Raw genomic sequence first — 12,415 nt, 5'->3', positions numbered from 1 at the left:
AGAGAGGAGTGAATTGGGTGGGCATTTTGAAAAATGTACAGGATATTTTTTCCCACGAGATGGAAACTTATTTATGGTTCGCCAACTTATCCATTGTTAACAGTCAATTCAATGTTGCTACGTTTCCATAATTTTAAGGGTGATATTGCTCCATTTAAGAGTTGAAGATACCATCAGTTCCCCGCTAATTTGCTTTCACTATCAGGTTCTTGATCCTTGGTTTTGGCTCGCCATGAGATCGAACCCCCCCCCCCCCCAAAAAAAAACAGCTTAGAGAGGCGTCAATTATACTTTGGATTTCGCCCAATAATTAGTTATAACAGCACGTACATTATGTTTGAAATCCAAAATCTCTTCATCTTCAATCTTTATTTTCCTTTAGAATTAGACCAGCTCGCTGTTATCCGACATTACTTTCTGTCGCATATAGTATTATCCAAATCAATTGTCGTGATACATATTATAGCTTCTTCCAAATGAACATTCCTACTAATTCCCTATCTCCCACGTAGCGGCTCATCTACACACCACACACCCCAAGGTCAACGACAATAGTGTAAGCCCAAAATTCAACATTTGAGGGTACAAGTGGTATCTATAAGACTATAAGGGTATTTAGCTACTCAACACAAATGATCATAAAAGATGACAATCTAAAAACCAGTATGAGGGCTGCAATTAAGAAGAACCCAAAAAAGATCAAGCACTGAAACCCCTGTTGGATGGATGCCAGAGTTCCGTATCATAGCCAGTGCAGGCCGCCATACAAGCTTCCTCCATGGAGGCCTCAGAAATGCCCTTGTTGCAGATATTGGCAAACGAACGCATGTGTTTCATGCCATACTGAGTCAGCGACCCACAGTGAGTTTCAAACACCCGCACCTGCAACCCCATGTTCAACTTCAATTTAATGCGTTCTTATAAGATAATTGCAAAGCTAGAGAAGTCCTGTTTACCATTGATTTTAGGCACTCCCAATCATCGACCAGTGGGAATCCGGATGGTCTGACTGAGTTTAAAATAGAGGAACCTTTTGCCGGTCCAAATAGAAACGTTCCAATCAATTCCACGCTACCATCTAGATGTTTTCTGTGCTTCACCGTCTCTTTGATCTGCTTCAGAATTTCTGCCTTGTTCTCCGATTCATTTTCTGATCTCTTGTACTGAAATGACAAATCAAATTTGATTCAATGTAATGGTCATGGAGTGATTGTTTAATTTCATAAGAGACAGATGATGACCATTTGCCACATGAAGAAAATCTCTGCGTCTCTCTGGTTAACGACTTCCATTTGCGCTCCTAGCCTGCTATTGTGAGGAGGAAAGTTGACGGTGGCAGGATCAAAACCTTGATACATATAAAGCTTTTCAGGCTTGATGCTGGTGTCCCCATACTCCATCACGTGAGAACCAAGCGACAAGGTGTTTGAATTGGAAGTTCGCCTCTTCACCTGCACAACCAAATCACGCACCATTTTCATTTTTTTTCGTTCTTCTCCCAAATTCCAATAAATCTAGTGTGTGTATGACTACATCTTACCGTCTCATATTGTTGCTCTATCGTTTCTCTCTTCAGATTGTGAGTCTCACTGCAGAGAAGTCAATCGCCAGAGATTAGTTTCCACATTTAGAAGATGAATGTCAATGTCAAAGACCCTGAAACTTTGAAAGGAAGGAAAAAATGAGATGCACACCTGTCCTCCATCCAAGCAACGCTGTACAAATCACCAAGGCAGGTGATGTATTCTGGAGGAGGAGGAGGTTCCATCGCAGGACAGTATGTTCCAAAGCTACTTTCTTCTGCATTCGATGCGGTTGTTACATACACATTCAGATCTTTGGGCATTATACCCTCAAATACGCTCCCACTTTCACAAGCTTCTACGTATATAACCTGCACAACCCAAATGCAACATCTTCAGTTAATATTTACCATTAAGCAGCTTCAACCTTTTCAGACAGGCAATTCACATCCTCTCATTTCTCACCATCTCCTTGTAGCCCCCGGATGCGTGTTTCTTCTTCAAAACTTCAATGAAATCCTTAGCATAAAGGTATGGCAAGTTTGGCATCCCTGTAATTGAAAACAAAATTAATGAGCTCTATCTCTGGTTGCTTCTGCAGGGGGGAAAAAAAATGCTTGCAGTTTGGACAGAATAGAGAGAAATCAACAAGCTTTGTGCTTACCCAGAACACCAGGGCCTCCATGGTCGGAGTAATAGATGAAAATCCTGTCATTGGGTTGGCTGTTGATCACCTTCGCACTTCCACCCTTCACTTTACTCTTATCCCCAAGAATAACTGCATACAGATTCTCTGCCGTCACATTCTCTCCTGTGTAATCCTGCAACCAAGTATTTATATAAATATGTCAATTTCATCAAATCCATTCATTCAATAAAGTAGCATAACGGTATCTGCTATAATCTAATCTTTTTCTTTGATTTTTAATCTATTCAGCTTTTGACCGAACTTCCGAGTGGCCACTCTATATCCCGCGGGAACCACAGGAATATGCTTTTGAACTAGCCATTCATGGACTCATACTCTTAGTCCTACCGCTACACTCACTGAATAATTAAAACCCTATATTCTGCATCAAATACATTAAAGGCAAGAGAGGAGCGCAGTGTAACGTCCTCTGTTAGACTGTTACTGATCAATAATATCAACTTATTCAAGTTTCCACGTAAAAGTGAGCTATAAGTTTCAACTTTCAAGTAGTTGACTTCTTTCACAGAAAAAAATAGATAATACAGAATTTTAGCAGTTTGGAAAATAATATTGCACACTGCAGGCTTAAGGAATCTGATAAAAAGCACTTGGTCCCATGGAGGTGATATGAGTAAGCTGCAGACTTCGAGCCCACTTAATGTAGGAAGGAAGGAATTAAAGAAAAGAATACCTTAGGGACGCCAGCATATACATCTGGTCCGTTTGGATTGTTGATGATGACTCCAGGCCTGGGATTCAACTCGTTCGTGGCTATGTCATCATACATAAACACCACTATGTTTTCTTCTTTCAGTCCTCCTTTCCTGAGCAACTGGTACGCGTGACACACATCCGCCTGTACTTTCATACATACGTATCTTCAAATCATTAAACTCTTCCCTTCCCCTAAAATTGATTATTTCATACGGATAAATTAAGGGAAGGGAGACAATAGTTAAAATTTAAAAGCAAACTCACTTGATGCCTGTAATTTCCATAGCCAGATGAACCCGCCACCAGAACCGCCCATCGAGTGCCCACTTCTCCGTCAACATCCACCGGTTCATCCAACCCAGTAGGCAATTGAATCACCGACTCCCACCGTTCTAACCTCGCGGCTTCACGCCCTCCTAGGAAAATCAGCATCAACAACGTCCAGGAGAAGGCGTATTTGATGCTGAAAGCGAAGCCATGAATCGCCATGGTGGCAGCTGAACCGGGCGAAGACGAATGAGAGGCAGTCGAGGTACAGTGCAGAGAAGAGTATCTAGTGGAAAGCGAGATCTGGGGCATGGAAGAGGGGTGGGAAGAGGGAAGGTTTAAGAAGAAATGGTAGGAGAAGCCATGCATAACTAGAGGTTGACACGCGTGAGATTGTGGGGTCCTTCGCAGTCTAACAAGCAACAGGTGGGCATACGTGTCTCGTTTAATTTCGCTGCCCAGATCTTTCTCTGTACTCGGTTTTATTGTTTCTTCTTCAACAAAATCTGACCTGTGTCTATTAGCCTATTAAAGTCAAGTTTTACTTCTGGAAAACAACAAAAAGGAAAGAAATGTCTGTTTTGAGGGCAACTTGAGTTTGCCTTGTTCCAAATGCATCTTATCCATATAACCCAAACTTTGAAAATAAAGCGCTGATGCGTTAGTTAATATCTATAGACAATAGGGCTTTGTGCTTTGGGAATCTTACCCTGCTCAGATTCCATATTCCAGTTAGTACTTTTAATGCTCAGAGTCCATAATCTCGGAGTTATTTTAACTAAAGCGTCAATCTTCGAAATTATACTAGTAGTCAAGTTTGACTTAGAATGTTAGAGATGACGTGTTACTGATGTGATTATGATTTTGCCATTTGGTAATTGTAATAAAGACTAATCAAAATTAACCACAATTTGAAGGATTGATCTTTGATGAAAAATGACTTTAACTCAGGTTGACCATAACATTAATATACTGAAAATTATATTTTATCAAAATTAAAATATATAATTACGGAGTTCACCTTCTTTAATGTATAACCGACCCTCTGTTTTCCCTTCTTGCTTCAGCGGTGTCAATTTAAGCCCTACGTTTAAAGAACCTGGGCTCCATTTTTCCATCATTCCATTATCGTGAAAACCATAAAGCTATGTTTCTCCATCCATATTCTCACTGGAAACGATCGTGGCGGTATTCTCCTCATACGCTTGATGAATATCCAGCTTCCATGATTTGGCCAAGCGTAGAAAGCATGAAATATATTCAAGCTTTTATTTTATAATATACCATTAAAATTTGTGAAAAGTGAAATAAGAAAATAATGCTCCACCTCGACTAGTGTGTTTGTCTAGGCAATTCCCCTCGACAAGAAAGAAAATTAAATTCGTGTGTTTGTCCAAGCTCCATTTTGATGGCCCTGCTACTAGAGAAGTGAACTTTTTTTTTTTTGGGAATTCAAAACTGGATAACATTACTCAAAACAGAAAAATACATCAGGTTCCCCGTCACTATCGGTCTCTGGGCACAGAAGTAGAGGTTAACCATGAATACAAAAACTAATTTCAGCAGCCTGGGCTAATCTAGCAAGGAAATCAGAAGTGGAACTTCAAAATGTACCACTCTGGTATTTTTAAATTGTCACTAGTTTCTCATATACTAAAAATATCATTAAATCTATAAAATCTTTTACTTTTACCCTTATTAAATAACTAATATATATCTATATTTTTTACCCATTCCTCCTCTTTTCATTTTTACATTTGTCTCCCTTAATTAATAGGGACAGAATTGGAAATGAAGTATTAAAACTGTACAAGTAACAAATAAAAAGAACTAAAATCTCTTCTCATAAATGACAACTAAAAAAAAACCAGAATCGTAGGATATACCTGAGATATGCGGGGTCTGTAGGCTGGAGACATCAAATGAAAGTACATTGCCTTTAATGTCTGTCTCCCGAATTTTGACATACATCCTGTGCAAGGCTTATATTATTTTGAGGGTTTCCAGAAGAAATCGCAGATATTGAGGGAAACTTGGCACAAGCATTGATTGTTCAAATGAACCTTGACATTCGACGAAGCATTACTGACCTAGCCCATTTTTGCTCCAATTTGGACAATAACATTTGAGATTTCTTACCCCACAGTGCTATCTATAAGTATTTACAGGCTTAATGGAAAAAGATTCTTTAACAGCGAAGTATATTTAGTATTTGTAAAATCAATCTCCATCGACTTATCGAGTGTATATCGTGTCCTCCCACAAAGAAATAATTTCATTTCAAATTTCAACCTTTTTGGTTGCGCGTTATGACATGCTACGGTGAAATTTACATGGCAAGATCGCTCCTAATTTGCCTCAAAAGTTAAAAAGAAATCATCATGGTGAAGAAGAAAACGAATATAACACCATACTAAGCTACACTGTAATGTACTTGACAACAGCCCCCCGGAGCTTCTCCATGAATTCTGCAGCCTGTTTCTGCAACTCGGATAATATGTAAACATGTCATTTCATAATGCAAAACAAAGCAAGGGTCCTCAGAATTATCATATTCTGCAAATCATTCTCAATGGTCTTTAGGCTAATTATTAATATTTTCCTATTGGAACTTATGATGGACAGACTTCTGCTTGATAATGACCTCTTAGACATGTCACTCTCATAACAAGTGGCTCAGGTACCACATTTCAGTAAATGATTTCTACTGATTCAAAAGCTTTGCGCAGTGCGACCTTGTATGGTGTACAGATCCAGCACAGAAAGTTGAAAAATGTGACTTGTAAGAGACATGCACAGGACTAGTCACAGAATTGGTAATAGCTAAAAATAAAAGAAATAGAACAACACGAAGGCAGGGGCTCACGATCTAGCAGTCGAGTCATCAATACTTACTTGTAACATTACGCATGTGCATGATAAGGTACAAAGAAGGGAGGTACCATAATATGGCATGAAAACGGTGTAAAGAATGGTACCGTGCTATTAGTGAGTGATTATGGGATAATTCCGCCCGAACTAGAATGCCACTGTCATGAATTATACTATTAGACGGGGAGAATAAAAACACTTCCAACTGCTATTACCTGGTTACTCTTGTGTGCATTTGCTATGTTTTCATCAAGAAGAGCCAACAAGGATCTATTGATTTCATTGCGCTCGACCATTTCTAGCAACTGCATTCATCATAAGCGACTCGATTAAATTACACATGAAATTCCTTTTCTTTTTTTTTGGTTGGGGAGGGGGATTAGCCCTTCAAAGAATGAGTGATCAGGCCGTACAGTTGCTTTCACATCTTTTGATGACAAGATTTTGGTTAGGCTAGCCCTGGCCGTAATAAGTTCACTCTGCATCTTATCATAGGCTTCTGTATTAGAAGAATGAAGGAGTGAGCTAACAGTAGCTGAGCAGGAGCTAAGTCCTAAAATGTGGTTTTTTCCCCCCCTTGAGAGGAGTCTAACAAACCTGTTCCTTCCTGTAAGGCTTTCTGCAGAGCCTCCAGCTCAATCAGTCTATCCTCCATGTCCTATAGAAACCATGCTTTTCATGCAATGAAATTCTAGCGTAACATATATGAACCACATATAACAAGTTTATGTAAAGGAACCTGGGTTTTTGAAACAGAGAAGCGGAGTTGTCCTAACTCAAATTTCAGATGCTGAAAGAATTCCTCATTCAGTCTGCAAAAGCAAATTGTTAGAGCCTAAGAGGCGAGGATGCATAACAGACAGAAGAGCCAAGCCAATTGCGTAGACTCTGGTGAAATCGAAGACAGAATTCTCGATTCACCCGAAACTGAAAAAGAACAGAACAGGACAGAATTCCCGAAATTCTGCGGTCCACCGGAATTATGGCCTACGATCAGAAAATATGAAATTTCTTGTTGAGTTAATTAACGGAAAAATTCTAAGCCAAAATGATGACCTGTAGAAGCTTTCTCAGAGGATTCTGGCAACAATTATGGAGTAAATATACTAGAAATGCTGGCACACAGGATTTAAACAAATAAAATCAGTTGCTTGGTGGGATAAAAAGTAGAACACAAGATAAAGGCTATGTAATTGCAACTTTTAAGCTGGAAAAAGTAGTGATCGTATGATATTTGGAGGCAAGGGTCTACCTAGGCCTCATTCTCGCAATCTCGAATTCGATGTCCTGGGCTTCAGTGTCAAGAAAGTACTCAACGAGCTCCTCGAGCGTATCCGGAACATCCCGAGACTACAAAACCAAAGCGGGAACCGTATAAGTAAAGATGGAAGTAGGGAGAAAGGACAAGAAAGTGAGAAAGCAAGGATAGAATTACTTGACGAAGAGCTTGACGGCGTTCCTTCTCTTCGCGGACTTGACGCTCGAAGGCTTCGCGCGCTTCTGCATCTCTCTCAAGCCGTCTCTTGAACTCAAGTCTAGCAAGGTGTCCGGTTTGGGGTGGTCCGAGCACGCCTTCGGGGTCCTTTCTTGGCACAAGTAAAGAAGGAAGTTTGGATTCAGAGGTGAATTGGGTGGGAGGAGGGAGAGAAGGGAAGGGAAGAGAAATGTGAAGAGGTGCGTACCCATCCAATACAAGAAATTCTGGTTCTGGAATGAGCGTAGTTCAGCCTTGCAGTAGAAGAAGCAGCAACACTTGTTGGAACGATGCCTATGCTAAAGGCAGCCATTGACGCCACAGCCCACGCCCCCACGAGTCTAAAGCCTTGCAGATTTTGCTTCAGAAGTTGGAACGCAGTGCGGTTTTATCCTTTAGAAATTGAGGATGGCGCTAATAAGTGAAGATGACCTGGAGGGGGAACCCGGACGGGGCTTTCCAAATTCATTTTCCCCCTTTGTTATTTTCTTTTCTTTTTGGGGGGCATCTGCACGGTTGGCAAAAACACGTTGCTCGGCCCTATTGGGCTGGCCTTTTAAACGCACCAGGCGTCCTAGCCCAAGGCTTTGACCTTTGAGATGTGCAGGGGCCACCAAAATCAAGCTTTACAATGATTTGGTTTGAAAAGCCCAATAGGCTTGTATTCTTTGTTTCTTGACTTGAGAACCCTTTGAGATCAATTAGCACACAATAATATAGAATACTAAACTTGTAAAAAAATAATTTATTAAATATGTGATAAATTAAGTACATCATAAGTGTAAATAATAAAAATTTCATTATTATTAATAAAACAGTTCGAATTTCAGGAAATGGAACTAAACTAATTTTGTTCCAAAAAGCCAATTAGTGCCCTTTTTTTCCCCTCGACCAGTTGGTTTGGTTTAGTTTTTACTCTAACCAAATCAAACCAAGATTTTGAATACCTTAAGAAGATTATAAATCTATGTTTATGTATATTTATAATATACATTAATGATCAAGAATAGCTTCAAATTTATTTTTAAAAATTCATTCTCTACAAGGTGCAGAATTTCTAGTTGCTACCAAGGCATTGGTCATGATGAAAATGACCTTGGTCCCTTAAGTATCGATAGGAATTGGGCCTGCCAATATCAAAGCAAACTTAACCAGATAGTCATATAAGGGATGTCTTTTTTATTATTATTATTACACAGAATTGCTCACAAATTTGCAATCAACGGGACGATTATTGTGCTGCGAATTTTGTAATTAACTTTTTTGGTGCGATATATGCTCCAAGTTTAATTCCAAATGCAGGTTTGTGTGTGTGCCTATATATATATATAATAAAGGCAATAGGAAGTGCATGAATAGTAAGATAATGCGCGCATTTAAATATACATAGTGATAGGTATATTCCGCGTTTCATTATTATGCAAAACAAGCTATATTCCCGTCTTAATGGGATTGTCGTTTTGCTGGTGAACAGGATAACGTCGGCTTTCAAGTTTCCAACTCACAAACATGAAGGCCAATACACACACAACTCGGAATTCGGAAACTGCAGGTATGCAATCATTTTTTTTTTAAAAAAAACCAGCAAGGCATATTTCGTTAACTGAAACGAGACTGAAGTAATAGTTCAAACAGGAAAATTAAAAGGAAAGAAAACCAAATGACAGGGCTAACAGGACAAAAGCGAACCAACCCATCCCCTCCCTTTCGGCCTCTGCAACAAGCTGGTCAAAACTGAATTCTTCATCAATAGTGGCTTCACGAATGATGATATGAGCTAGAAGAGGTGGAGATGCTAAGATCAGGCCGTTAGGTCCCAACTCCTTTGAAGCTATAGCAGTTAGGAAATCGGCAGCATCATTTCCCTCACGAGGAATGAGAGAAAAGGAAATAGAACTTGGATCGGTCACCATTGCAAACAACTCAGCAAGCAAGCCTTGAAGCTATTAATTACATGAGATAATGGTCATCCTCGTATGGAAAATTAGGGCCCAGGCAAATTTTAGGAATTCTCCTTATTGTCATTTAATTTCCCAGAAATATTTCAAATGCCATCAAATATCTCATTGAAAATTTTATTCACGACCTAAGATAACAAAGAATACAGGATAAATGTCCATCAAACACCTTGAACTTATCTTTAGTGCATCTAGCAACAAGATCTTATTTTTATGTGCATCCAACGCTCTAGTATTATTTTTATTTTATCCAGTAGAGTACTAGATATAACTAAAAAAATAATACTACATTCGGTCCTTAATATATAATTAATTTGATTTTTAATTTGGTCTTAAATATAATACTTTAATTTACTTTGTCTTTTATATTTATTCATTTTTTTAAAGTAGTTTTTGTAGTAGTTATGTATGTTAAATATTTCATTAAATGTCAATTCTAGCCAGTACATATGATTAACAAGGGTATTTTAAAAAAGACAATACTCATTGATTACAAATAACCAACTTAACAAATTTTTTTAATCTACTTAAATCAATCAATTATCTTTTATATTAATTAAAGACCGGGGTAGTATTGATGTGTTGGATGTGCAAAAAATAAAATTAGGGTGTTGAGTGTACTTGAAATATAAGATTTGGATGATCACCGTTACCCAATTGAATATAATTCAATTGAGAAAAAAGTTTGCGTGCGCGGATTCAATGTTGTTAAAGCGTCACTTAACACTAATTAATGTGTTAGTCAACTCAATGTGTTTTTTTAAACAAGATGCCATGTTGTTGATTCCACCGAACAAAATGCTTTCGTATTCTCCTTAATATAATATACGAGAATAACATTTCAAAATTGATGGAAGACCAATTATTTAAATTTAACGAGTTGGCGAGTATTATGCAAGAAACGTTGACAACGGCAGTAGCCGCGGCATACATGGGTCGGTTGAAACCAAGTTGCCAATTATTAAGAAGGCACTGTCCATAGAGAGGCGTGCATGTTTGGTTGGTGGAAGGCAACGAGGGAGGTATATAAATACAATGAAACTGATCAGGACAAGGCGTGAATGAAATCAAAGAGGGAAGGATCAAAGCGAGAGATCGAGAAGAAGAACATGGGTGGCGGAGGGGATGGAATAAGGGATCAACGGTGATGGCTACGGCGGCGACGGTGATGGTGATGATGATGGCGGTGGGAGAGGCAGAGATTGACGCAGGATGTGCTCAGAGCTTGGTTCCATGCTTAGACTTCCTGACTCTGCAAATCCTCCCCTCAAATGCTGCAACCCTCTCCAAGAGATGGTCATTAATGATCTTTCTTGCCTCTGCTACCTATATGCCACACGATTTCCTTCAAACCTATGGTCTCAACCGCACTGTTAGTGTTCGTCTCGTTCGCCGTTGCGGGTCTCACCGTTTCTTTCGCTTCCTGTCCAGGTACATATATACTTCTCCTCCTTCATTTCTTATTCCTCTCTCATTTTCTCATTATCGCCCCATGAACATCCTCATGTCACTTCTGGTTTGTATCAGTTAACAACTAACTGCATCTTTATTTCGTTTTGGGTTTCTTGGGAAACCAACTTCCAGCTTCTTCTGCTCCTCCTCCTACTCAAGCGACATTGTCCCAAGGTATGGATAACTCTTATCCCGTCACTCTACTTTTCCAAAACCTTCTTTCTAAGTAGTCCAAACGGAGGGCTTAATTTGTACGTTAAGGTTTATTTTAGACGTCCTTCAGCTGACAAGGTGGGGGGGGGGGAGCTGAGGATGTAATTATCCTGCTTGATCATGAGGGTTTGTTCTTCAACAACTGCCAAATGCATGGCGAGTTTTACGCGTCTGGAAAATAATCAAAGTCAAAAAAGTGAAATGACCACTTCATTCCAGCTGGAGACGTTGAGATTTTGGCAGCTCTTTTTGAAACTCAAGAGGCTGTTTAGTTTTATAGTAAAGTCAGTGATATATAGTGGACACGGATTTGCTCGTATAGATGAGATGACTCTTAGGAACTGTGGAAGCAAGTTAAGAAAAGCAGTAACAATTGGTTGAGAAATCGAAATGCAGATGATAAATATCGATCCATATCACAAACTCACATCATGCACCAATATCTATGAGTGGCAATTTTATTATCGACTCATATAATAACCCCTTTTTTTTTTTTCCATTTTGGCCTTTCAGCAACGCCCGGAGCTGATGGTGGAGATGCAGGCAGAGTGCCAAGCACTATTGGGCTCTCTTTGTTCTCCTGTTTTGTTCTGCTATGCTGTTTCGTTAACTAGAATTTAGGAAAGGAGCATTTTCCATTTCTGAAAACGGCTGCTTTAATAGTCCCTATTCTATTACCACTTACCACGTACTGGCTTTTCTTCGCCTTATGTTTTGCCCTGTTGGATTCAGAATACTTAAGCTTGAAATTTATAAATGCCAATTTATGCTACTTGGTCAACTGATCACGGGCAGGGATCACAATAAATACATTCATTAAAAGCACATTGATTCCAGTTCAAAGTAATCATGAAAGTTCATCTCAAAACTTGAATGTTCAGAAAGAAAAGCAAAGCACAAAACGTAAAAAGGTGTATCAATACGGTACAGAATGATAGTGCCCTGGTTCTCATTAAATAATGAACAGTATACAGAAAAGGACAAATAAGTTGTTATGAATAAGGCTACGTGGCCCTGAGGGATAAAAGAGAATCTGAAAAGAATAAAAAAATATTCTCCTTACATATTACAAGAGACTAAGTATGATTATGTTCTAACACGTTCTTTTATAATGGGATTGCTATATATATAGGAACCTCAATATTTGATCATGTGAAGGGCTAAGTCTATGTTTTGAACCAAGACTTTGGAGAGACAATAGTCTATAATTTAGTCATTTTCCCTTAAGATGATGCTTTACCGTGGGCTGCCA

At 39.0% G+C, this 12,415-nt stretch overlaps 2 protein-coding genes across 2 annotated transcripts; both read right to left on the bottom strand.

The window, feature by feature from the left end:
• Positions 1-403: 403 nt before the first annotated feature.
• Positions 404-3,417, bottom strand: LOC114743439 (legumain). The gene is made up of 9 exons (XM_028931650.1): positions 3,193-3,417; positions 2,906-3,070; positions 2,188-2,344; positions 1,989-2,074; positions 1,695-1,894; positions 1,541-1,589; positions 1,242-1,451; positions 957-1,163; positions 404-882 (listed from the first exon to the last, which is right to left on the bottom strand). The coding sequence occupies exons 1-9, from the start codon at positions 3,415-3,417 to the stop codon at positions 700-702; spliced, it is 1,482 nt and encodes a 493-aa protein (XP_028787483.1). The 3' UTR covers positions 404-699.
• A 1,965-nt stretch (positions 3,418-5,382) lies between these two features.
• LOC114743441 (uncharacterized) lies at positions 5,383-7,960 on the bottom strand. Its single transcript, XM_028931651.1, has 8 exons — positions 7,749-7,960; positions 7,502-7,648; positions 7,319-7,416; positions 6,806-6,878; positions 6,664-6,724; positions 6,480-6,565; positions 6,282-6,371; positions 5,383-5,676 (listed from the first exon to the last, which is right to left on the bottom strand). Exons 1-8 carry the CDS (start codon positions 7,851-7,853, stop codon positions 5,614-5,616), a joined length of 723 nt encoding a protein of 240 aa, XP_028787484.1. The 5' UTR covers positions 7,854-7,960; the 3' UTR covers positions 5,383-5,613.
• Positions 7,961-12,415: the final 4,455 nt, after the last annotated feature.

Source organism: Neltuma alba, unplaced genomic scaffold (assembly GCF_004799145.2).
Source record: "Neltuma alba isolate B1F8T4 unplaced genomic scaffold, ASM479914v2 tig00004023_pilon, whole genome shotgun sequence".
Classification (NCBI taxonomy): Eukaryota; Viridiplantae; Streptophyta; class Magnoliopsida; order Fabales; family Fabaceae; genus Neltuma; species Neltuma alba.
Note: the sequence above shows the minus strand (reverse complement) of the source record. Positions and strands in the feature narration are given on the sequence as shown.